The sequence below is a fragment of the Carassius auratus genome, unplaced genomic scaffold, assembly GCF_003368295.1.
Source record: "Carassius auratus strain Wakin unplaced genomic scaffold, ASM336829v1 scaf_tig00038470, whole genome shotgun sequence".
Lineage (NCBI taxonomy): Eukaryota > Metazoa > Chordata > Actinopteri > Cypriniformes > Cyprinidae > Carassius > Carassius auratus.
Window position 1 is genome coordinate 19,079 of NW_020526441.1, and position 24,614 is coordinate 43,692.

General features: G+C 39.9%; 1 protein-coding gene across 1 annotated transcript in view; it reads left to right on the forward strand.

Moving 5' to 3' along the window:
- The window catches only part of LOC113083503 (uncharacterized), a 39,463-nt gene that overhangs the window by 10,178 nt on the left and 4,671 nt on the right, over positions 1-24,614 (forward strand). The window contains exons 3-5 of the mRNA XM_026254557.1: positions 10,326-10,445; positions 16,423-16,731; positions 16,913-17,221. Of these exons, the coding sequence (XP_026110342.1) occupies positions 10,326-10,445; positions 16,423-16,731; positions 16,913-17,221 (738 nt within the window). The remainder of the gene's footprint in view (positions 1-10,325; positions 10,446-16,422; positions 16,732-16,912; positions 17,222-24,614) is intronic.

A 24,614-nucleotide genomic window follows, 5' to 3' on the forward strand; every position in this document is an offset into this window, starting at 1 on the left:
AAATACAAAAGAAAAAATATTATTGAATAAAAATATATTCCACTGATTTTACTGGGGGGCAAAAAAGTTACATTTCAGGTGTCCGGTCACTTTTGACCGTGAAGACCCTGAGTGTGACTCCCAAATGAGGGCCGCACAAGGGATAACAGAGTTTGCTGATGTCCAGATGTGTGGTCTGGATTAAAAAAAAAATTAAATAAAAGATAAAAATGAAGTCAGAAAATTAAGTAAACAAGCTACTTTGATATAATATGTCCTTTTATAACCCCACAGATGAAGTCACAATTTTAAAGACTGAAGTCAGAAATAAAGTCGCAGTTTTGCACAAGGCCTATAAAGTTGCAAAATCAGCTTATGTAGAGTGCAACACTGAAAAAAAAATTAACCACTTCCTCATCAAAATGATTTGTATTTTTCTCACACTGTGGTTTAATTCTAGATATTTGAATGGCTTTCCAGCAGCTGAGGCATTCATCTTGGAATAAGAATTATTTTTCAAGATGTAGTTTTTGCCTTTATTATGATCGGACAATGAAGAGTTGACAGGAAGTGAAGTGGGAGAGTGTGAGAGCAGCAGGATCAGGAAAGGTCCTCGAGCCAGGATTTAAACTCAAGACACCTGTATTGAAACGGTTCTGTATGTTGGCGCTGCCCAAAAAGGCTATCACTGCAACATCAACCTGAGACGAAAATTTACCCTCTTTCGCTTCGTGAGTAGAAAGCCATGGAGGAGTACAATGAGGAGGCATTAAAACAAGGCTACATCAGCCCTTCAACTTCCCCTTCTGCTTTGAGCTTCTCCTTTGTGGCAAAGAACGATGGATCAACTACTTCACCCTCAACAAGATTACTGTGAAGTTTCGATACCCACATCCTCTCATCACAGCTTTAGTACAACTCTGCAGAGACACCATTTTTACCAAATTGGACCTCCACAGTGTACATGTGATGGCAATGAAGGGAACTTTAGAGACAGACTGAAGCTGGATCATCTGTCTGGATCTCAACTGAACAGCACAACTGAACAATCTGGAGTTTATAAACTATTGATCACCAGCAGCCGAGAGACTAAATGCAAGAGATTCAAAGTTACAATCCGTGGTGAGTAACATGGTGATCTTATTTAGTGTGCCTTTATTTGGAAATCACATTATTCATCACATATTTCAAAATATACAATTGGGATTTATACTTTGATTTTAATTTCCATTTCCAGAATACTCAATTTATTAAATGTGATTTATCTTAGTACATATTAACTTTTTAACTTTTTGCATTCAGGGAGTGAAAGAAGTCCAGATGGGGGGCCTGAGCAAGTGGGGACCCCATTAATGCAAATTACAACACCATAACCATAATAGAAAACATTAATTCAGATAGTATTGCACATTTTAGATGATATTACATACCCAATGAGAGTGATTGTTTTCTTAATTATTTAACTTTGGTGTTTGGCGACATATAACAGTATTTGGTTCAACTTGTATATATTTTGTTATACATTAATTTACTTTACTAAATCAGTTTGTGAGTAAATTAACTTTATACAACTGGTATACGGAGGTACGTGTTATTTGTGACTGCATGTCCTTTATAAGAGAATGCTATATTTATTATTGACTGTATTAGTCCTGAGTGACTGTTCTCTTTAAGTCATCTTGATTTTGGTATTCCACTACTTTTATTGTATTGTGCCTTGGAATGATTGCATTTGATTGTTGTATTCTCATCTATAAGTCATTTAGATAAAACTGTCTGCTCGATAAATAAACGGTCACATACAGATACACTGCTGCTGGTATTAGGGGAGTGTGATTTCACCAAGTACAACATGTTCCTGGATCAACATCCTTGTTGATCCTGGAACAACATTCCAATCAACCAATCAGAACTGAGATAAAACTTTTCAGGAAATATGTTTTTGGCTTACAACCAGAGTTAAGTGCTTTTACACCCTTGTTAATCAGCTATCATTTCCCTCTGATTTTAGGAATAAATTATGGGTAGGGGTAGGTTTAGGGTATCGAGTTAAGTCTATATTTTTGGACAATAATATCGATCCAGGATCATCAATGTTGATCCAGGAGCATGTCTTACTTGGCAAAGTCATGGCCAAGTAAGTGGACAAACACTGATTTAGCTTAAAAGCTGTTCACAAGTAATGCATAACAGTTTGTACTATCGTGATCACCACTGCACTACATTTCCCACAATCCCACCAATATCCACATGCCCTCCATTATATGTTATAACGATCAAACTAATAGCCATATGGAATATAAACTGAAGAACAGACAATAATGGGGCCAAGCACTCCATATCAGACCAAATGCAACAATGAGAAATAAAAGCAATTTTAGAATAATTTTAATTTAAATTGCTGAAAAATCATGAATTCATGAATGATTTATAGACTGACGTTTCATAGACCTTCAGTTGTTATGCATTCAAATTCCATGCCATTTCTAATTTTACAGTATTTTTACCTCCTAAATTAGCTTACTACACTTGTTGTGGAGTAACAATTCTAGTATAAAGTATACAAGTATAAACAATCGTTTTTTTTTTTTAAATAATCAGAATATTCACTTATTTCCATTTCTGAAGTAAACTACTGGCAGTAGCTGACATCTTTTGACTCCGGACAGCGGTATCTTGCTAAAAACAACAACAGCCTCAGCTGTTGGAGATATGCGTGGGAATAATAGATAAAAACGAAGGTGGGTCGGTCTAAGGCATGAAAGTCCAGGGCTGATTACGAGTTCCTCCCCAGCCCTGCGTCAGTCAGACTTGGGATTGTTGCTAAGAAAAGACAGACTGACAGGACCCGGAACTCGAACTGGAGTCAGGATCCTGATCTTGCAGCAATATGAAGAAAGTGTTTTTATTCGTTTCTTTCGTATTCATTATGGACGGTAAGTTGATTTTGGCTTATTTCTTCAGTACTTTCGGTTTCATGTTTTTATATCTTGTGCATGAATGGAACCAGCAGAAGAAGCGAAATACAACGAGTCTCGAATATTAGTTAAACTCGTGTATTTATAAAGTCAGAAAAAGTTCAACCAAAGATGCGTGAACGCGAAGGAGGACTCCCTCTCTTTTTAATAGGCTATTGATAAAACGGAAATATTCAAATGCGGAAGAAAATCCGCATTTGAATATAACTGCGACAAACAAAGTTTGGGTGGATGGGGAAGCATCATTTTGGTTGATTGGGACAATGCTTCTTTGCGGTCAAAGATTGACGACGGCTACTGTTCCCCTCGGAATATCTGTTTCCCCTCGGGTTGCCAGGTCCGTGTAATAAACCCAACCAAATAGTTAATCAAACATTTTCCCAAAGTAGCCTAAATTCCGCGGATTTGGCAACACTGCCGCATGCAAATACACAAAACACTCCTGGATGTAAGGAAAGCAAAAAGAGACAAACGCTGCAGCATGTAGTAAAATTATTCTCACACCCCCGTTTATAAACCTAGTCTTGATAATAACAAAAAGTCAGTTCTTGTCAAGACACTATACTTAACTGACTTAAAGCAACTAGCACATTGACAATGACCTGTTTTCTAATTTCAGTTTAAATGGGTGTATTCCTTCAATTGGGCCTTTAGAACCTAATTGCAGGTTATTTGTTTAGATTTTAACAATAAAGCTATTTCAATAGATGGCAAACTTGATCACATCTCCTCAAAAAAAACAATGTAAAGTTTAGAAGAAAAGTGGTTGCTGGACAAAAAGAAGCCTGACAATTTTTATTTTAGAATTAGAAAAAAGCAAGCTTGCCATTTCAGCTAGATTCTACTGGCCTGGAATGGGGTGGACGTTGATAAATGGTTAAAAAGGCTACTAAAAATTTTCCTTTTCAACATTGCTGTGAGACATAAACTGATTATGTTAACAGCAAGGATGAATTTAGTGGGAAAAGTCACCACCAGGACCAACAATGTAAATGAGTACATATAATGACAAATACACAAAATACCCTATGCTATTCTGACTAAATATGAAGCAGTTGTGTAGTGCATTAATTTATTTCACAGGTTTGGGGCAACAAAAATCATTCTTTCTGACTAAGGCACAGAGTGTGTTAACCAGGTTTATAGTTTATTGAATAAAGGGGAAAAAGATGACTATGAATTCAAATGTTTATGTGTGCATAGGGTTCTAATTTTATACACAACATTTATGGTTCATTGTATACTTATTCCAATGTATGTTTTGCACACACCACACATAAAGATTTGTTAAGCTTTTGGTGCATACATAAATACAACAACAGCAAGGCATATAATAAAAAATAAACATAAATGAGCATAAATTAAGAAGTATACGACTGTATAAAACAGAATATCCAAAGCCTCAAGCATCACATTGAAATTGGTATAAAAAAAAAGGAAATATATTTCAAGTTGAATAACCTCTCGTCTTAAAACTATTTTCAAGTTTAGGATTTAGGATGGTATTTTGAACTATTTGACTTGCCGTATATCCAGTCGTGCTTCTTGCGCACGCTAGTTCTGATCGTACGTACATATAGTAACTCGGCAACTACGCAAGAATTGTAGTATGTTTGCGTAAAGGGGAACAGAATCGACTGCTACAACCGCCCCAGATTACTTTGGTTTAATTTTGACAGCACGTTAAACTTTACACTCTGGACAAACTGCAGTCAGTAGAAATATTAAAGACTCTAGCTTCGATATTTGACCACTGTTTTCATAAAACATCGTTGCAGTTACAGTAATTTATGTCAGGAGTGCAAAATAATGATTCTCTATTATGTTTAGTTTAGAATAGAAATTCACCACGTATGTCAGCAGCAGTTTATTTGTGTTCACATTCACTGAACAGCGTCAATAAGGGATTATAGTCCAAAAATGCATACACATGGATAGATTGATATATTTACTCTTGTTTACTTAATATTTCTTCAGATAAAATCAACATTTATATTCATTTTCCACTGATTTACACGATGCAACAGCTCCCTGGGCAAGGCAACCTCCCGCTCTCTCTCTTGAAGCCAACAAGGAAGTGACTAAAACTATAATTCACCGACTGGCCGCTTGAGGCTGGTGGCAAAAGGGACTCAATTCTCCCCATAATAAAATGCATAACTTTACAGCAGGAAAAAAAAGTTTACAGCCTGGTACAAAATATTTTTTGGCTATATAGCTGATTTGGCCCTTCATGACATTGAGGGGAGCTTATTTATTTTTTACAACTGATCCGTTTACCTTTTTAACTTTAGTTAGTTTGTATAATGTTGCTGTTTGAGCATAAGAAAAAAGATCTGCAAAGTTACAAAGCCAAATTCAAAAGGAGATATTTTATTTTATTTAACAGAAATAATTTTTTTAAAAACTACAACAAACAACTTGTTTGGACTACAATGCATATTTTCCGGGATTTGTGATATCACAAATATCAACAAATGGGGTGAGACCTGGTTGAGCTGCACTAGAAAAGGCAGTGAGTGTTATCACCATGTTGGAGGCGCGCTAGCTTTCCCAAGACAGATGAACTTAGAGTGGTTACATTCATCTGGGTTTAAAAAAAAAGAAGCAAAAAACACTCAGGTTGATTTGATTTTGACATAATATTTACACTGAAGCTCACAGCAAGCGACTATGGTAAGGGGCATGACATTTCCCGACCAGGTGCAGAGTTCTGTCAATCACAACACAGACTGGCCCAGCTAACCAGTCACAACACATTTTGTATTTCAGAAGGCGGGCTTTCATTTGATACAGGAACTATTCCAGCTACTTTGAGCTTCAAAAACGCTCTTCGGGAACCTATGGGTGACGTCACAGACACTGTATCCATGTTTTTAAGTCTATGGTTCACACTCTTCCATACTCTCACTGTGACTCAGACAAAAGTGACTCAAACAAAAGCATATTTACATTAACATTTAATTTACATTTAATTATTTAGCAGATGGTTTTATCCAAAGCGATTTACAAATGAAAACAATAGAAGCAGTCAGGTCAACAAGAGAACTACAACAGTATACAAGTGCCGTGACAAGTCTCAGTTAGTCTAGTACAGAACCAATTGCCAGGTTATTTATTTATTTATTTATTTAATAAATGGAAAAGACAAGAAAAGAAGGAAAAGTGCTGGTATTAGTTGGTTAAGTGCTGGCGAAAAAGATGAGTCTTTAGAAGTTTCTTGAAAATGAGTAAAGACTCAGCTGTACAAATTGAGATTGGGAGGTCATTCCACCAGCTGGGCACGGTCCAGGAAAAGGTCTGTGAGAGTGATTTTGAATTTCTTTGGGATGGCACCACAAGGCGTTGTTCACTTGCAGAGCGCAAATGTCTGGAGGGCACATTGAGTGAGTTTAGGTATGTTGGTGCCGTGCCAGTGGTCATCTTGTAGGCAAGCATCAGTACCTTGAATTTGATGTGAGCGGCTACTGGTAGCCAGTGTAACCTGATGAGGAGAAGGAGTAACGTGAGCTTTATTTGGCTCATTGAAGACAACCCTCGCTGCTGCATTCTGGATCAATTGCAGAGGCTTGACAGTACATGAAACTGAAATTGACGAAAGTGACGTGACATTCAGCCAAGTATGGTGACCCATACTCAGAATTTGTGCTCTGCATTTAACCCATCCGAAGTGCACACACACAGAGCAGTGAACACACACACACACACACACACACTGTGAACACACGCCCGGAGTAGTGGGCAGCCATTTATGCTGCGGTGCCCGGGGAGCAGTTGGGGGTTCGATGCCTTGCTCAAGTGCACCTAAGTCATGGTATTGAAGGTGGAGAGAGCACTCCCCCACCCACAATTCCTACCGGCCCGGGACTCAAACTCACAACCTTTCGATTGGGAGTCCGACTCTCTAACCATTAGGCCAGGACTCCCCAAATGCAGGAAGGCATGCAGGAAGGCCCGCCAGGAGAGCATTACAACAGTCCAGTCTGGAGAGAACAAGAGCTTGGACAAGAAGTTGGGTGGCTTGCTCTGACAGGAAGGGTCTAATCTTCCTAATGTTGTATAAGGCAAATGTGCAGGACCGGGTCGTTGTAGCGATGTGGTCTGTGAAGCTCAACTGATGATCCATCACAACAACTTGGTTTCTGGCTGTCCTCGAAGGAGTAATGGTTGACGAACACAGCTGTATAGAGAAGTTGTGATGAAGCAATGGGTTATCTGGAATCAGCAGGAGTTCTGTCTTCGTAAGGTTAAGCTGAAGGTGATGGTCATTCATCCAGCTAGAAATGTCACTCAGATAGGCTGTAATCCGAGCTACCGTCGGGTCATCTGGTTGGAAAGAGAAGTAGAGTTGGGTGTCATCAGCGTAGCAGTGATAAGAAAATCTGGCATCTGAATGACGGATCTTAATGATCTTTAATAATCATGTAGATCAGGGATAGGCAACTCCGGTCCTGCAGACTTTAGTTCCAAGCCTAATTAAACACACCTGAACAAGGCAATCAGTGTTTTGTGGATGTAAGTAGTAGGATGATTGGACAGGAGAAGTTTGGAAACGTCCATCTCTGAGAGTGGGGAGAAAGAGGAGAAAGAGTGTGCGTCGGTCATTGTGAAGTTGTCCTCAGTCTGCGGTGTGGAGAATTGGTCACTGATGGTTCTTGTCTTATTTGTGAAGAAAACTGTAAAGTCGTCTGCTGTAAGAGTCGATGGGGGAGGTGGTGGAGGCGGATTAAAAAGAGAAGAGAAAGTTTTGAAAAGTGTCCAAGTGTCACAACAGCTGTTAATTTTGTTGTGGTAGTAGGATGTTTTAGCCTTGAAGACATTTGCAGAGAAGGAAGAAAGGAGAGACTGATACACACTGAGGTCGGTAGAGTTTCTTGATTTCTGCCATTTCCTCTCTGCAGCCCTGAGTTTAGAGCTATTTAACACTATTTAAACACATGATACAATGAGACATACCTGGGAACAAATGAACTAATTAATGATGCACAGCTGGAACCAAATTAATTAAACAAGGAACTAATAGAACTGAAGACAGGAAAAGGAAACATGACCAAATAAGGAAAACCGGAACAAACATGTAAAAATTATTCTGTATTATTTTGTGGGCTGTATTAATATCAGTTGGCATCATCTTAAACTATTTATTGCAGTAATAATGTAGTTTACTGATATATATATATATATATATATATATATATTATATATATATATATATATTAGTGGTGGGCCGTTATCGCCGTTAACGTGCCGCCGTTAATCTATTCTCAAAGTTGGGTTGGGAGCTGGGTCTATACTAAGCAAGCTATGATGACTTTCACCTTGATATTTTATATAACTGACTCGCTGAGGACAGCCTAAAATGATGCTCAGGACAGTTGACGGGCCACTGCTGCGCATCGTCACGAAAGCTTATCTTTCTCACGTGTTGTTAAGCCGTACCGCTTGTCGATTTAAACATTAAAGCATCCAAAAACTAGACGCGGAAAAGCTGAACGGAGTAGCGCGTGCCGTTAGGTGCGCACGAGAGAGAGAGCCGCGTATCACGGACAGCGACACTGAACCAAGCTCTCTTCTGCGAAGTTCACCTCGCTCGAAGTCCCTCCTGCACCCGAACGAACAAATACAAATCGCAGTTTGAAAAAAGATGTGAAAGAGCCCAATTCAACACCACGGTGTTCTGGTGTGCAGGGCTCGCGCAGAGAAAGGCGTCTCAAAACACTTGAACATCGAATTTGCTTATTTTTGCTCTTGTGCCGACAAATACATATAAAATATGTCAAAATATCCACCTTGGAAATTATGCTCGAAAAAACTGTCAGTTATTTCTTAAGTGAAAATAAACAGTTGAGGAAAAAAATGGGATGTGTATTATATTGGATGCGTTCATCTTCTCTTAAAGTGACCGCGCCTAATTTAGCTACTGGCTGCTGTAATGTTAATCCAAGAAAATGAAAATCACTCACTGCTCTTGACTGAATTTCTTTGTAGTTTTAAAAGTCAAACCAAAAATTATTCAGAAACCAGATATAATTTTTGATATATATAGCAAAACTGTAATAATGTGAGACATGTTGAAGGTGTCTGAATAAATGTAGGTTTGATTGTATATTTCATTTTTACATTGAAGACTATCCAGTGCTATTATTTGGTTTCTGTACCTTGACACCTACAAACTTGAAAAAAAAAACTTAAACATTGGTGTGAAACAGGAGTAATGTTGTTTGCACCTTGTGCAACGTGGAATTAGTTTACAGCTTTTTCAAGCACTTTGTGATCCATTTTAGAAACAGGAGATAAGCGCCTTTTCTAATGCACCACCTAGCTTGATAAACCCCTTCTCAAAGACTTACTGTTTGTCAATTTTATTTGGGTAACACATATTCTGAATGCCTTCGGCAAAATTCGAATGAGCCATTTTAATCTAGATTAATCTAGATTAATTTCAAGATCACAGTGAGATTAATCTAGATTAAAAAAATTAATCTATGCCCACCTCTAATATATATATATATATATATATAAAAAAAACAAAGTAGCTGTTTCGGTTTGTTCTGCAGGTGTGTTTGGGGACATGGAAAAAGTGTCAGTGAAGGAGGGAGATTCTCTCACTCTACACACTGATATCACTGAAATACAGAGGATATTTTTCTTGATGTGGATGTATGGATCTCAAAACAATATTATCGCTAAAATTGATGGTAAAACTCAGGCAGTCTCAACATATGATGTTGATGATGGGAGGTTTGAAGACAGACTGCAGCTGGACAATAAGACTGGATCTCTGCGCATCAGTGACATCAGAACCAAACACTCTGGAGAATATCATCTAAAGATCATCAGCAACGAGACTTTCCTCAAGACTTTCAGTGTTACTGTCCATGGTGAGAAGCTCAGAAATTTGAACACTATTTTTTATGTTTCTTTTTGTTACTCCTCTCTCCCGTTTGCTTTCCAGATGTGATTTTTGCCGGGTTAGAAAACAAGAAAGAAGGAGATACTGTTACTCTACACACCGGTGTTACTGATTCACAGAAACAGGATCTAATACAATGGACATTTGGACCTACAAATCCAGACAGTCTTATAGCTGAAATTAATATTAAGATTCATGAGATCACACTGAATTCAGATGATATATTCAGAGGGAGACTACATCTGGAAAATCAGACGGGATCTCTCACCATCAGAGACATCAGAACCTCAGACGCTGGAGTTTATCAACTACAGATCTCCAACAGTAAAGAAACACTCTACAAGAGATTCAATGTTTTTGTTGGTACGTAGTTCATGCCAAATCAGATTAAAAGAGTGTACTTTAGATGTTCCCTCATAATGAAATTGTTTGTGTGTTTGACTGTCTCTCTTCAGCTGTTCCAGATCCGGGTCTGTCCAATGGTTATATTGTGCTGATTTGTCTTTGTGTCCTTCTGTTAGTGGCTTCAGCTTTGGGTGTGTTGTGCTTCATAAAATACTCAAAAAAACGAAAAGGTGAGTGTTATATACAGCGAATATCAGGGGTCAAAGCAAAAAATAAAAATAAAAATAATAATATTTAAAAGGATACTATGGCAAACTTATTGCTTTCTTAATTCAAACTGATTTTCTTTTACACGAATACGTGGTTGACTTGAAGAATGAGAGCTATACACAATATAATACACTTGAAAATGATGTGCTATATCACTGCTTATCGACACTAGGGGTATGACAATACACTTAGCTGAGATAAGATAAGATACAGATATTTGATTAAATACTATTTTAAAGAAATTTACAGTTGTATTTAGAAATATTTTAACTAATCTAGGGCCTGTAAATAATGATTATTTTGGTAATAAGGTAATCTGATTATTTTGACAACTGAGTAATCTGATATTTTTTAGCAACACAAACAGATCAAAGTGATATCCAGGCTTTGGTATAACTATTTATATATAAACTAATGATGAGGCAATTATAATTGGCTCAAATAAAATATCAAAACCAAGAAATTACATGATTTTATTAGACAACACTGTTACTGTACATAATGTAATATGCCTATACATAATGAACATAACCAACTTAAGTACATTATATGAGGTCGCCAACAGCCCTGGTGACATTTTACTTTACAGTCTGATTAGACAATGTTTAAATCCATTAAAAGTTAATATTTATATAAAGCTTCCAAGACCACTTGCTGAAAGTGACAGGCTGTCTTTGCAAGCCCCTTGAGCCATCCCTTGAACTCTGAAGACTGGATTGCTAGAGTGTCTGAGGGGATGCTCAAAGTGGTAGCTTGATCCAATGCTGCTCGAGGCGCCTTTTGCGGCGAGACAGTCAATGTTAGAACGTGGGGACTGCAGAGAGAGGGTTAGATGCGCATTAGCGGTCCAACAATTCAATTCAAGTTTATTTGTATAGCGCTTTTTATGATACAAATCATTGCAAAGAAACTTTACAAAAAATTACGTTTCTACGATATTTAGTAGTAGCTTAAAAGTGGTGACTGTCAGTCTATGTGCATATGGCAAAAAGGGCATGTAAAAAAGACATATAATAAAAATAAAGTTAAATAATGCAGCACAAGGCACATGGCAGATAGAGTGCAAACCAGTGAAGTGAACAAACAGTGGAGATAAAAAGATCTGCCAAGAGCACCAGGAAAACAGTGAGTGTGCATTTTACCATTGGCTAACATAGCATGGACGTGTCTGACAATGGAGTCTCCGACAATCACAGCGTCGTGTTCCGTCTCGCGGAGGAGAGCACAGTGGTCAGAGGGGGAGAAGTCGTCTCCAGGGGCCTGGCTTGCGTCCTCCACTGTGGATGCACCCAGGGTCCGTGGTGTCCTGGCGCCGGAGTGAAGAACATCTGAACATCTATATTAACACGTTATATAAATGAAAATTATGGTGTATAAAAAAGATTTTTAAGATTAAAAAAATAGTCGATAAAAAAATAACTTGACGGAGCTCAAGTGCAATACACATGGCAGCAACAAACAGGAATTGAAGTAGTGAAGTTTATAGCTGCATACGGGTTTGGTGGTCAACAGTGGTCTCTAGTGGAGGGCACAGTCCCAGACAAACAGCAGAAGTACGAGGAACTGCTGTTAGGGGCCCGAGGACGAGAGACTTTTGCCGTCGAGCTCAGGCTAACCTCTTTCGCTGTCACTAGCGAGCCATTGGGAAAACTCTAGGACCCCAATCCTTACGAGGAGGCACCATAGGTGAAGGCTCTTCTTGTGTGGTGACCAGTTGGTGGTGAGAGGATGTTGAGCGTGATCACGGTGCCGGCACCTGACGTCGTTCAGTTTCTCTGGGTCTGCGAGGAATCATCTGGCGGAAAGAGTCTGATTGCTGTTTCGCTGCCCTAAACTTATCCACCACCAAGGTGACCGCCTCTCCAAACAGACCATCCTTGGAAATCGGGGCATCCATAAGAAAAGTTTTGTCCTTTTCCTTAATGTCAGTGAGACTAAGCCAAAAGTGGCTCTCGACCGTTAACATCCGTGCCATAAAATGGCCTACTGCTCAAGCAGTAAGTTTTGTAGCACGTAGTGCCAAATCTGTTGCTCGCCGCAGCTCTTTCACAGCCTCCGGTGTGATACCATCTCCCTCGTCAAGTTCTTCTAAGCGATCTGCTTGGTAGGCTTGAAGAACTCCCATCGAGTGGAGAGAGGCAGACATGGTAGGACTTACCGACAAGGTTGGACGTGCATCAACAGGAAGAAGGGGGAGAGATTTCCAAGCCATGGCCGAATTAGGCACGAGAGTCTCTTCCGCTGGCGGAATCACAATATAGCCACTGTCCAACAGAAATGTTGGTGAAATCTGCAGCCACAGCGTTTGTAATGCACACAGAGTATGGCTGTTTCCAGGACCTCAAAACCTCCTGGTGGAGGTCCGGGAAAAAAGGCAAAGGCCTATGGGGCTTTGCAGGTGTCAGACTAGTTAAAAAATGGTTGTCCAGCATAGATGAAGGTTGGGCTTCGGCAACCACAGAAACAACATGGCGGGGGCAAGAAGAAAGGCCACTAAGCACTGCCAGTGCATGATGCAGGCCAAAACACACTATGCACCTTTCATAGGTATCCCCCTGTGACGAGTGGGGTGGGGCCAAGAGCCATGGGAATGGGGCGAGGCCGGTGGAGTGATTGAGAAATGAGCGAAGCCTGCTTGACCCACCGGTCTCAAGTCCCACGGAGGAGATGGAAGGATATAAAACAGGAGCGACGACAGTGAAGGACGAGAGAGGACCAGGCCCGGGATTTATTTTGTCATTAAAGTTTCATTTTGATTGTCCACCGGTTCCCACCTCCTTCTTCCCGTGATCATGGAGTTTTTATTGTTACGGTGGTGGCGAAAGATCCCTTGCCGCTGTGGTGAATCCTCGGTGCCATCGAGCAGGCGAGGAAGTGTGCCGCCATGGACGCTCGAGGCGGTGGGCTGGAGTGAGTTGCCGGGGACGTGGATGGGTGGGTGCCATCCGTGAGGGCGCGGAGGAGTCGCCGCTGTTTGCCAGAGAGCTGGAGCCTGCTGCCGTCCGCCATGTTGGGGAGGAGAAGGGAACGGGGGACTCCTGCCAGCTGCCCAAAACTGGAGGAGCTGTTGCCGTCCACCGGGCGGCGGTGGAGTGTTGTGCTGTCCGCCGAGGGCTGTCCAGTGCCACAGCCAGGCACCGCTGTGGAGATCACCAAGCTGGTGGAGGGCCAAGTGGCAGTGCGTCTAGGAACTTAATTTTTTTTTCTCCTCTCTCCCATCTCTCATCTCTCATCTCTGTCACTCCTCATCCTTCCATCTCCTTTTCTCTCGCCTCATCTGTCCTATCCCCAGGTTCCCACGGTTCACCATGAGCGGTTCCCCCCTGGAGGGGGGTGGGGGTGGGGGTAGAGCGCAGTCTCTTGAGCACTCCTTGGCCTGCGAGGGGCAATGGGGGTATGTGATGAGTGGGGCGGGGCAGAGAGCCGGACGTGGATGGGCGGCTGCCGTCCGTGAGGGAGCGGAGGAGTCGCCGCTGTTCACCAGAGAGCCAGAGCCTGCTGCCGTCCGCCATGTTGGGGAGGAGCAGGGAACGGGGGACTCCTGCCAGCTGCCCAAAACTGGAGGAGCCATTGCTGTCCACCGGGCGGCGGAGTGTCGTGCCGTCCACCGAGGGCCATCCAGTGCCACCGTCAGGCACCGCAGTTGAGATCACCAAGCTGGTTGATGGCCGAGTGGCAGTGCGTCTAGGAACCGAATTTTTTTTCCTCCTCTCTCCCATCTTTCGTTTCTGTCACTCCTCATCCTTCCATCTCCTTTTCTCTTGCCTCATCTGTCTTATCCCCAGGTTCCCGCATGTCACTGTGAGCGGTCCCCCCCTTGAGGGAGGGTGGGGGTTTTAGAGCACAGTCTCGTGAGCACCCCCCGGCCTGCGAGGGGCGATGGGGGTATGTGATGAGTGGGGCGGGGCAGAGAGCCGGGGGAACGGGGCGAGGCCGGTGGAGTGATTGAGAAATGAGCGACACCTGCTTTACCCACCGGTCTCGAGTCCCATTTAGGAGATTGAAGGATATGAAACAGGAGCGACGACAGTGAAGGACGAGAGAGGACCAGGGCCAGTATTTTATTTGTGTTTATTTTGTCATTAAAGTTTCATTTTGATTGTCCACCGGTTCCCACCTCCTTCTTCCCGTGATCATGGAGTTTTTATTGTAACAGTGGTGCCGAAAGATCCCTCGCCGCTGTGGTAAATCCGTGGTGCCATCGAGCAGGCGAGGAAGTGTGCCGCCATGGACACTCGAGGCGGTGGGCTGCAGTGAGTTGCCGGGGACGTGGATGGGCGGCTGCCGTCCGTGAGGGACGGAGGAGTCGCCGCTGTTCACCAGAGAGCCAGAGCCTGCTGCCGTCCGCCATGTTGGGGAGGAGCAGGGAACGGGGGACTCCTGCCAGCTGCCCAAAACTGGAGGAGCCATTGCTGTCCACCGGGTGGCGGAGGAGTGTCGTGCCGTCCACCGAGGGCCATCCAGTGCCACCGTCAGGCACCGCGGTGGAGATCACCAAGCTGGTTGATGGCCGAGTGGCAGTGCGTCTAGGAACCGAATTTTTTTTTCTCCTCTCTCCCATCTTTCGTTTCTGTCACTCCTCATCCTTCCATCTCCTTTTCTCTTGCCTCATCTGTCTTATCCCCAGGTTCCCGCATGTCACTGTGAGCGGTCCCCCCTTGAGGGAGGGTGGGGGTTTTAGAGCGCAGTCTCATGAGCACCCCCCGGCCTGCGAGGGGCGATGGGGGTATGTGATGAGTGGGGCGGGGCCGAGAGCCATGGGAACGGGGCGAGGCCGGTGGAGTGATTGAGAAATGAGCGACACCTGCTTTACCCACCGGTCTCGAGTCCCATTTAGGAGATGCAAAGATATAAAACAGGAGCGACGACAGTGAAGGACGAGAGAGGACCAGGCCTGGGATTTATTTTGTGTTTATTTTGTCATTAAAGTTTAATTTTGATTGTCCGCTGGTTGCCGCCTACTTCTTCCCATGATCATGGAGTTTTTATTGTTACAGTGGTGCTGAAACCCGGGAGAAGGAGGGACGCGCTGCTGAAGATTTTTTATTGTTACACACCCCCTAGTGTAACACCTGCCACACGGCTCCTTGCATTTCCCGTAAACTCAGCGCGTCCACGAAGAGGAGTTGAACAGTGCTCGATGAAGAAAGTCACTGAGAACGCAAGATACTTTTCTTAGAACACAGAAAATTTGCCTTCCTGAAGGAAACTAAATCTGAGTGAAATAGCACGTGGCACGCAGGTATACTATGCGTACGCATGCGTAGGGTGGTGCCAAGCACTATTTGGCCAGTGAAATTGGTGGGATGGTACAGGGCTTCAGACATTCGTCACACCAAGAGGTGTTCCCATGCAGTGACGTCACTCCAGCATTGATGTTACCTATGAAAGAGAAACAAGATTTTTTTTTTTTTTTATGTAGGATTATGCTTTCTGCAGCCAAATGCTGCTCGCCGAAATCCAGCATGGCGCTGGAGAAATTTAATAATGGAATATACGTGTAGAATTGTTTTAAAAGAGCAATTAGTTACCATATTTTCTTCTAGACTGAACCACAGATTGTTTAATTCAAAGCCTAGGATTGTTTAAGGAGCCAACAATTTAGCAGAAGAAAATCTGCTTTATGTGTGATGAAAAATTTCTGAATTTTTCTTGTTCTTACTGAAGAAAGAATAAAGAAAGTTCTAACACCCTAGAAATGCATTTAAAAAGTGACTTAAAAACCAATCAGATCACTGTTCAGTAAATTGAATCAAACTCAACACTAAATCACTTATGAATCAAATTGAAGGTTTTGGAGCAGTTCAACTGTTTCTAATGGGACTCACTTTACATTATTGTATTAATTCACCCAAATCATATATTTTTGAATAGTTGAACAATGAAACATATTTAGAAATATTTAATATCTTCTCCATTTACTTAATGTTGAGACAGAAAAGAAGACTGTGTCAGTGAAGGAGGGAAATTCTATAACACTAAAAACTGGTGCAGTCGAGATCCAGAGAGACGATGAAGTGCTCTGGATGTTTGGACCTCAAGAAATGGTTATTGCACAAATCTACAAAAAGGCTGGTAACATCTCATATGCTGACGATGAGCGATTCAGAGACAAGCTACAGCTGGACCATCAGACTGGAGATCTGACCATCAGCGACATCAGGATCCCGATCTCTGGAGATTATCAGATGAAGATCACCGGCAGTAAAGAACCAAAACTGAAGAGATTCAGAGTTATTGTAAGAGGTACACAACTGAAATACTTCAAATATCCTACAGTATTGTCTGTTAATATGTTATTTTACAATATGTATATTATACTTATTTGTTTTTAACCTATATAGGGCTCCTTAGTGGGTTTTGAATTGTTTACATCCACATTCATATCAACATGTTTTATGTATTTCTGTTTCTTTATAAAATGTAGAGGACACACGGAAATTCACAGAAGGAGAATCTGTCCATCTGCAGACCGGTGTTACTGAAATACAGAAAGATGATCTGATACTTTGGAAGTTTGAACCTAAAAATGCCCTTATAGCCAAAATCGATGGACAGACCAATGAAAGCAGTGTCTACGATGATGATGACGGATTCAGAGACAGATTGGAGCTGGACGATCGAACTGGAGATCTCACCATCATGAACACTAAAAGCACTGACTCTGGAGTTTATGAACTGCAGATCAAGAACAGAAATAAAGTCTCCTACAAGAAATTCAACGTTCTTGTTTGGCGTGAGTAACTCAAAAATAATATCGATAACCATGTTCATGTTCACAGTCAAATGTTTCTTCTACATGTTTCTTGCTTTGGCAGTGAACACACTGAAATATACAGTAGGAGATTCTGCCACTCTACAAACTGGTGTTACTGCACTGAACAAAGATGACAGGATACTGTGGAAGTTTAGCGATAAAGACATTTTCATAGCTGAAATTAACCGAGCCACCAATCAGACCAAATTATACAAAGGTCCTGATGATCGATTCAGAGACCGACTGCAGTTAAACCAGAGAACTGGAGATCTGACCATCAGGAACATCAGCAGAGCTCATTCAGACGTTTATACACTTCAAATCACCAGCGGCAAAAAGAGCACATGCAAGAGATTCATGGTTATTGCTCATGGTGAGTAACTCAGTCGGATTTATGATTGTCTTTAAAAGATAAAGATGCAAACAACTTGAGAAGACAGAAATGTTAGTCAAATCTTCATTGGTGCCCAGAAATTAGGGACATTTTAAAATCTGTACAGCTCCAACACAGTTTATTCTTATGTGCAAAACAAAAATCCATTATCTTGCCCTCTAATTTATCAGACGGGATTTAATTTTATTATAACATTCTTGTGTTTACTGTTTTATGTGGTGATGGGATAAAATTAAAGAGAAGACTGTGTCTGGGATGGAGGGAGATTCAGTCACGCTTGACAACGATATTGAAGTACAAAAAGATGATCTGGTGCTGTGGATGTTTGGACCTGAAGACAGTCTCATCGCTAGAGGAGAAATAAATAAAGCACTTTTCTGTACATATGATGGCACTGAAGGGAAATTCAGAAATAAACTGAACCTGGATCATCAGTCTGGATCTCTGACCATCATAAACAGCACAACTGAACACTCTGGAGTTTATAAACTATTGATCATCAGCAGCCGAGAGACCAAATACAAGAGATTCAAAGTTACAATCCGTGGTGAGTAACATGGTGATCTTATTTAGTGTGCCTTTATTTGGAAATCACATTATTCAGCTTTAATTAAAATAATTTTAAAATATTCAATTGGGTTTTAATTTTCATTTCCAGAATACTTAGATTTTTTTTTAAATGTGATTATCTTTGCACATAAATATCAACTTTTGTGTATTCTTTGTTTTCTTTCAGGGATTGAAAGAAGTCCAGATGAGGGGCCTGTGCAGGAGGGGATCCCCTTAATGCAAATAACAACACCATAACAGTAATAGACACTATGAATTCATACCCAATGAGAGTGATTGTTTTTTAACTATTGGTTTTAGATTTACATTTACACCGTTGTTTACGGAGGTACTGTGTTATTTGTTACTGCATGTCCTTTATAAGAGAATGCTATATTTATTATTGACTGTATTAGCCCTGAGTGACTGTTCTCTTTAAATCATCTTGATTTTGGTATTCCACTACTTTTATTGTATTGTGCCTTTGAATAATTGTGTTTGATTGTTGTATTTTCATCTGTAAGTCATTTAGATAAAATGATCTGCTCAATAAATAAACGGTCACATTCAGATCCACTGCTGCTGGTATTAGTATCTGATAATGTCAGTCCTCTAGTGGACAAACACTTATTTCGCTCAAAAGCAATTCGCAAGTAATGCATAACATATTTGAATGTACTCCCATGATCACAACAGCACTACATTTCCCACAATCCCTCCTGCCCTCCATTATATGTTATAACGATCAAACTAATAGCCCTATGGAATATAAACTGAAGAACAAACTATTTTGATGAACAAGAGCATGATTGTGGTCAGTGTTTTTGTTTTTTCCCCAAATTATTTCACACTCAGTTTCTTTCTAGAACTGACTGACGGTGTGTTTTAAAGCAGATAAACCCGCAGCCATAATGAGATTGTTTCTAACATTGTAAAATATATTATGTTAAGGTTTGTACTTTCTCTGAACATTTCATTTGCTAATAAAATTCTAAATTTATAAATATAATTCTAAATTTTAATTTTAATTAATTTTAAGATTATTTTACTCTAAAGTAGCCTATCTCTAAGAGATCCTGATGCATTGCAATGGTTTTTTTTCCTTTAGTTTTTTTTTTTTTTTTTTTTTTAGAATCATACAGGCATCATAAAACATTGTGAACATAGTATTTCACTGAAGCTTGATTGCATCATCTTCATTTTGTGTTTCTATTTTGTGTTTATTCTCATTCAGTGTCAGTTATCATGTGTTAATGTATTAAACTGTTGTAAGAACACTGTCATTTTTGCTACAGCCATGTTAATGATAATAAAACACGTCTTGCATTTTTAATAATAGAAGCTACAAGTTATTATAATACCAGACAGGGAGAGCAGTAAAACAATAAGAAGTATTCATATTTTTAAAAAGGCTCTGATGTTGTTACCAGAATCCTAATCTATATCGTTAAGAGACATTTTTTCTTAATAGTGTGTGATAAGGTTTTGGCCCTTAACAAGTTTTACCTGTTTATCACTCCTTGGCTTGTCAAAGAATGTTATCAACTGATTTCTGCCCCCATGTGCACAGTGACAAAGACTGAAATTAGACTAAAGATTGATTTGCATAAACCAGCGAACTTCTGTATTAGCAGGATAACAGTGACTCCTAGCTGTGTATTTCCGAGGGATAGTTTCTGCAGTGCTTACAGTGGGTGGCAGTAATAAGCAAAACAAATGTGATTATTTAAGAGAACTTTTAAATTGCAGGCAGATGTAGGCCAACATTACGGTACATACAAATATTTGGAGCGTCCCTTCTGTCCCATATGAACACTTATTTTCTACACGTAACCTATACAAGAATAAACACTATTTTCTTCAAGGATCAGAATCACAATTGTCCCTTATTTTCCATTTCTGAAGTTAATTGGCAACACTAAAGAAAATTACGTAAAGTAATTATCGTTTGACTCCCTTCTTGACACCGGCATCTTGCTAAAAAACTAAAAAGCAAGTAATAGATACTGAAAAACAAAACAATAAATAAAGCTGGGCCGGTCTAAGGCATAAAATCCCAGGGCTGAAAATGAGTCAAAAAGTCCCTCTCCGGCCCCACATCAGACTGTTTGGGAGTATTGGTAAGAAAAGACAGACTGACAGGAAGGGAACTCGAGTCAGGATCATTATCTTGAACCCTGCAACAATATGAAGACAGTGTTTTTATTTGTTTCTTTCGTATTCATTTTGGACGGTAAGTTGATTTTGGCTTATTTCTTCAGTACTTTCGGTTTCATGTTTTTATATCTTGTGCATGAATGGAACCAGCAGAAGAAGCGAAATACAACGAGCCTCGAATATTAGTTCAAATCGTGTATTTATAAAGTCAGAAAAAGTTCAACCAAAAGCGCAAAGTCTGTGATTCAAAACAGATGCGTGAACGCGAAGGAATGTGTGCTGCCCCTCTTTGTGATAGGCTACTGATCCTGAAATATTCAAATGAGGAAGAAAACTATTTGGGTGGATGGGGCAGTGTTTAAAGGCTTTACTATGAAAATTATATACCTTAGAGAACTATATGATCCTTATGGCCTAAATGAGTGGTTCAATCTTTTTATTTACGCAAGCCCTAATCAACCACAACAATATTCATGAACTAGCTAGATATTTGCTAAAATATAAATTCTTTGTGCAGGCTAAATGTGTTTGCCAAACAGTTCATTGGTGACGGGGCCAATCGAATTATTTATTTGATTTCAATATTTTTATTTGGACAAAGATTAGAAATTTAATTGTTTTTAATGACTTTTGGACTTAAAGCATTCTTTTACCTCAGGTTTATGTGTTGTATTGTGCAAATTTTGGATGGATTTATGAATTAATGAATAAACATGGGCTCTTAATAATGATAAACAGAAAATTATATATTGCATATAAAATTATATTAAAGTACGAACTAACTTGTGCAATACAGTGAATATTCTTACAATACCCTAAAAATGTGCTGTCCCAATTCGCCAAATATTGTATCCCAATAATTATAATTATTTATTTATTTTTGGCCCTGTTTACAGAAAAGATAACATTGTTTGCTCCCAATCACCCTTCATTCACCTATTATATATCCTACATCCAGGGACAGAAGTTTCACATTACATAATTTGCATAGGTGACAGTGGACAACAGATATCAGTTATGGGCCATTCCACCGAATGGGTGCCATTTGCTTCAAAACTCTTCCAAAAAAAAAGACTGAATCTAGTAATACACACTGTTCAGCTTTTTTGTGGATGTTGTTTTCTTACAGCGCAGTTCATACTCAAGCAACATTCCATGTGTCACGAGTCTAATATAATTTCCACCAGACAGAAATTCCAAGGACAATTTATGTAATACTTGCATGGAATGTAATATAAAACAGCAATGCAAAAACATTGTCTCTGTGTAGATAGAAGGCCAAAACTTTGAGAAAAAGATGTATTTTCAAATGTATCTAGATTAATATGGATGTAGTAGCCTAATATTTACATAAATAAATCAGATGACACTACTCATTCCTGTTACTTTTACTATATATGATTATAGGATACATGAGTAACTGAGTAACAGGACTGAAAGTAACAAGATTTAGATTTTAGGATATAATTAGCAAATACATATAACCACATGGAGTACAAGCTGATATTATGAGGATACTCAGCAAATTACAGTCATTCACAAAATATTTCTTTTTTTTAAATAAACAAGAAGGCTAAAAGAAACTTTTATTCAAGCTCAAACATCAGAAATATTCATACTGTCACAGTGTTTGGTCTGTGTTTCCCTGGGTGTCCACTAGAGGTCTCACTTCCCATTATCGTCACCCCACTTCAGTACTGCTTTTCACACAAGCCTTTGTCTGGACTCAGCACTGTTAATTGCACTCAGCTGTTCCCACTTTCATTGTTTGCACCTGTCTTTATATACCCGGTTTGTTTCTGTCACTGTGATAAAGTCCTTTGTTTATGTCTCCCGGTTTATGTTTCGGGGTCCCTGGTTTTTTGTTCATGTTTCTTGTTTCGGACTGCTCATCTGGATTTTGACCTTTGCCTGACTAGTTACAGTTCTGGATTACCCAATAAAACACTGCAACTGGATCTCTCTGTTTGTGTGTGCGATTCGTGACACATTCGTGGCATTCTTTGTTCATGAGTCACGTTATCACATCCTCAGAGCTTGTAGATATAAAGGGTGTTCTTTAAATGACTCTCTTCCTGGGTCCCTGCAGCTGGCTGATAGGGACTGGACCTGTTTGAGATAGTTGGGTACTGTGTGATCACTAGTTGATCATTACTCAACGTTAAAACTCCAGATGGGAGAAAGAAGACTCCTTTGATTCCTTTTTGGAAGTAGCTGATTCTGCACATTATTTAAATGGTTGTTCCATGAGATCTTACACATTAAATGATGGCAATAATTCTGGCATATTTCATATTATTCTGTATTATTTTGTGGGTTGTATTAAAATCAGTTGGCATCATCCTAAATGATTGATTACAGTAATAATCTAGATGTTTCTGTTTTTTCAGGTGTGTTTGGGGACATGGAAAAAGTGTCAGTGAAGGAGGGAGATTCTCTCACTCTACACACTGATATCACTGAAATACAGAGGGTATTTTTCTTGATGTGGATGTACGGATCTCAAAACAATATTATCGCTAAAATTGATGGTAAAACTCAGGCAGTCTCAACATATGATGTTGATGATGGGAGGTTTGAAGACAGACTGCAGCTGGACAATAAGACTGGATCTCTGAACATCAGTGACATCAGAACCAAACACTCTGGAGAATATCATCTAAAGATCATCAGCAACGAGACTTTCCTCAAGACATTCAGTGTTAGTGTCCATGGTGAGAAGCTCAGATATTTGTACACTATTTGCACAATGTTTACATGGGAATATAAGTCACATACCTGTTCCTGCTTGTTTTCCAGATGTGATTTTTGCCGGGTTAGAAAACAAGAAAGAAGGAGATACTGTTACTCTACACACTGGTGTTATTGATTCACAGAAACATGATCTAATACAATGGACATTTGGACCTACGAATCCAGATAGTTTTGTAGCTGAAATGAACATGAAGATTCGTGAGATCACACTGAATTCGGATGATATATTCAGAGGGAGACTACATCTGGAAAATCAGACGGGATCTCTCACCATCAGAGACATCAGAACCTCAGACGCTGGAGTTTATCAGCTACAGATCTCCAACAGTAAAGAAACACTATACAAGAAATTCAACGTTTTTGTTGGTATGTAGTTCACATTAAAAGAGTGTTTCCCTCATACTGGAATCCTACATGTTTTTTTTTTTACTTACTCTAATGATCATCTCTCTTCAGCCGTTCCAGAAACAGGTCTGTCCACTGGTAATATCTGGCTCATTTGTGTCCCGCTGTTTGGTGTTGTACCTCTGGTTGTGATTTATCTGTTCAGATGCTGTAAACAGAAAGGTAAGTGTTATCAATAGCTAATATTGCAATAGGGATGGGCATATATATAATGGTCTTAGTGCCATATTTACTAAACAGAGCAAAAAGCACTGATGAGAGTGCAAAGTGCAACAATGTGCACATTAAAAAACAGAGGGGGGCCCAGTCGAAATCCTGCTCCTTCAGGAACGCGATTTCAACCGTGCCCCCTCAGGATTTCAAGCGAAGTGAATTTTCGATGCAGCTTCCAAAAGATGGCTGAATGATATATATTTTTTTTGCATATATATATTTGATACGATTAGAACGTATTGTGTGAAAGTGTTGAAGCTATGATGCAAGATCAGTTATTATGATTGGCTGTTACAATTTAAAGAGATATGAGGCTACAATCTTTTTTTGTCCCATTTTACCTGATGACCCATTTTAGCTGACTTCAGCTAGTTAATAAATTATACTAATATTAGGCTACTTTCCCCATAGCCAATTAAAGATAAACTAACATGATCTATAATGGTGCAAAATGTATTTACTTCTATTTAAGAATCATGACATTTTATGATATAGTAAACAAGTTGGGAAAATTTCAAGTAAAAAAGGAACAAAATTTCAACTGAGGGGGGCGTTCAATCGGTCTGTGCCCAGGGCACCGCTGTGTCATCATCCATCCCTGTCCACTGCTATTCCAAGTAAATGAACATTACTGCAGTTTTTCCTCCGGCAGCATTACTGCCAAAATAGGTTGTAAATGAACTTGTAAGCATTGCAGTACGTTTAAAATTTTTTAATTAAAATTAAATTAAATTTATACATTTAGCAGACGCTTTTATCCAAAGCAACTTACAGTGCATTCAGGCCAACAATTTTTACCTATGTGTTTCCGGGGAATCGAACCCCCAACCTTGCGCTTGATAGCACAATGCGTCACCACTTGAGCTACAGGAACACTTTTTCTAGTTCTTCTATGTTAAA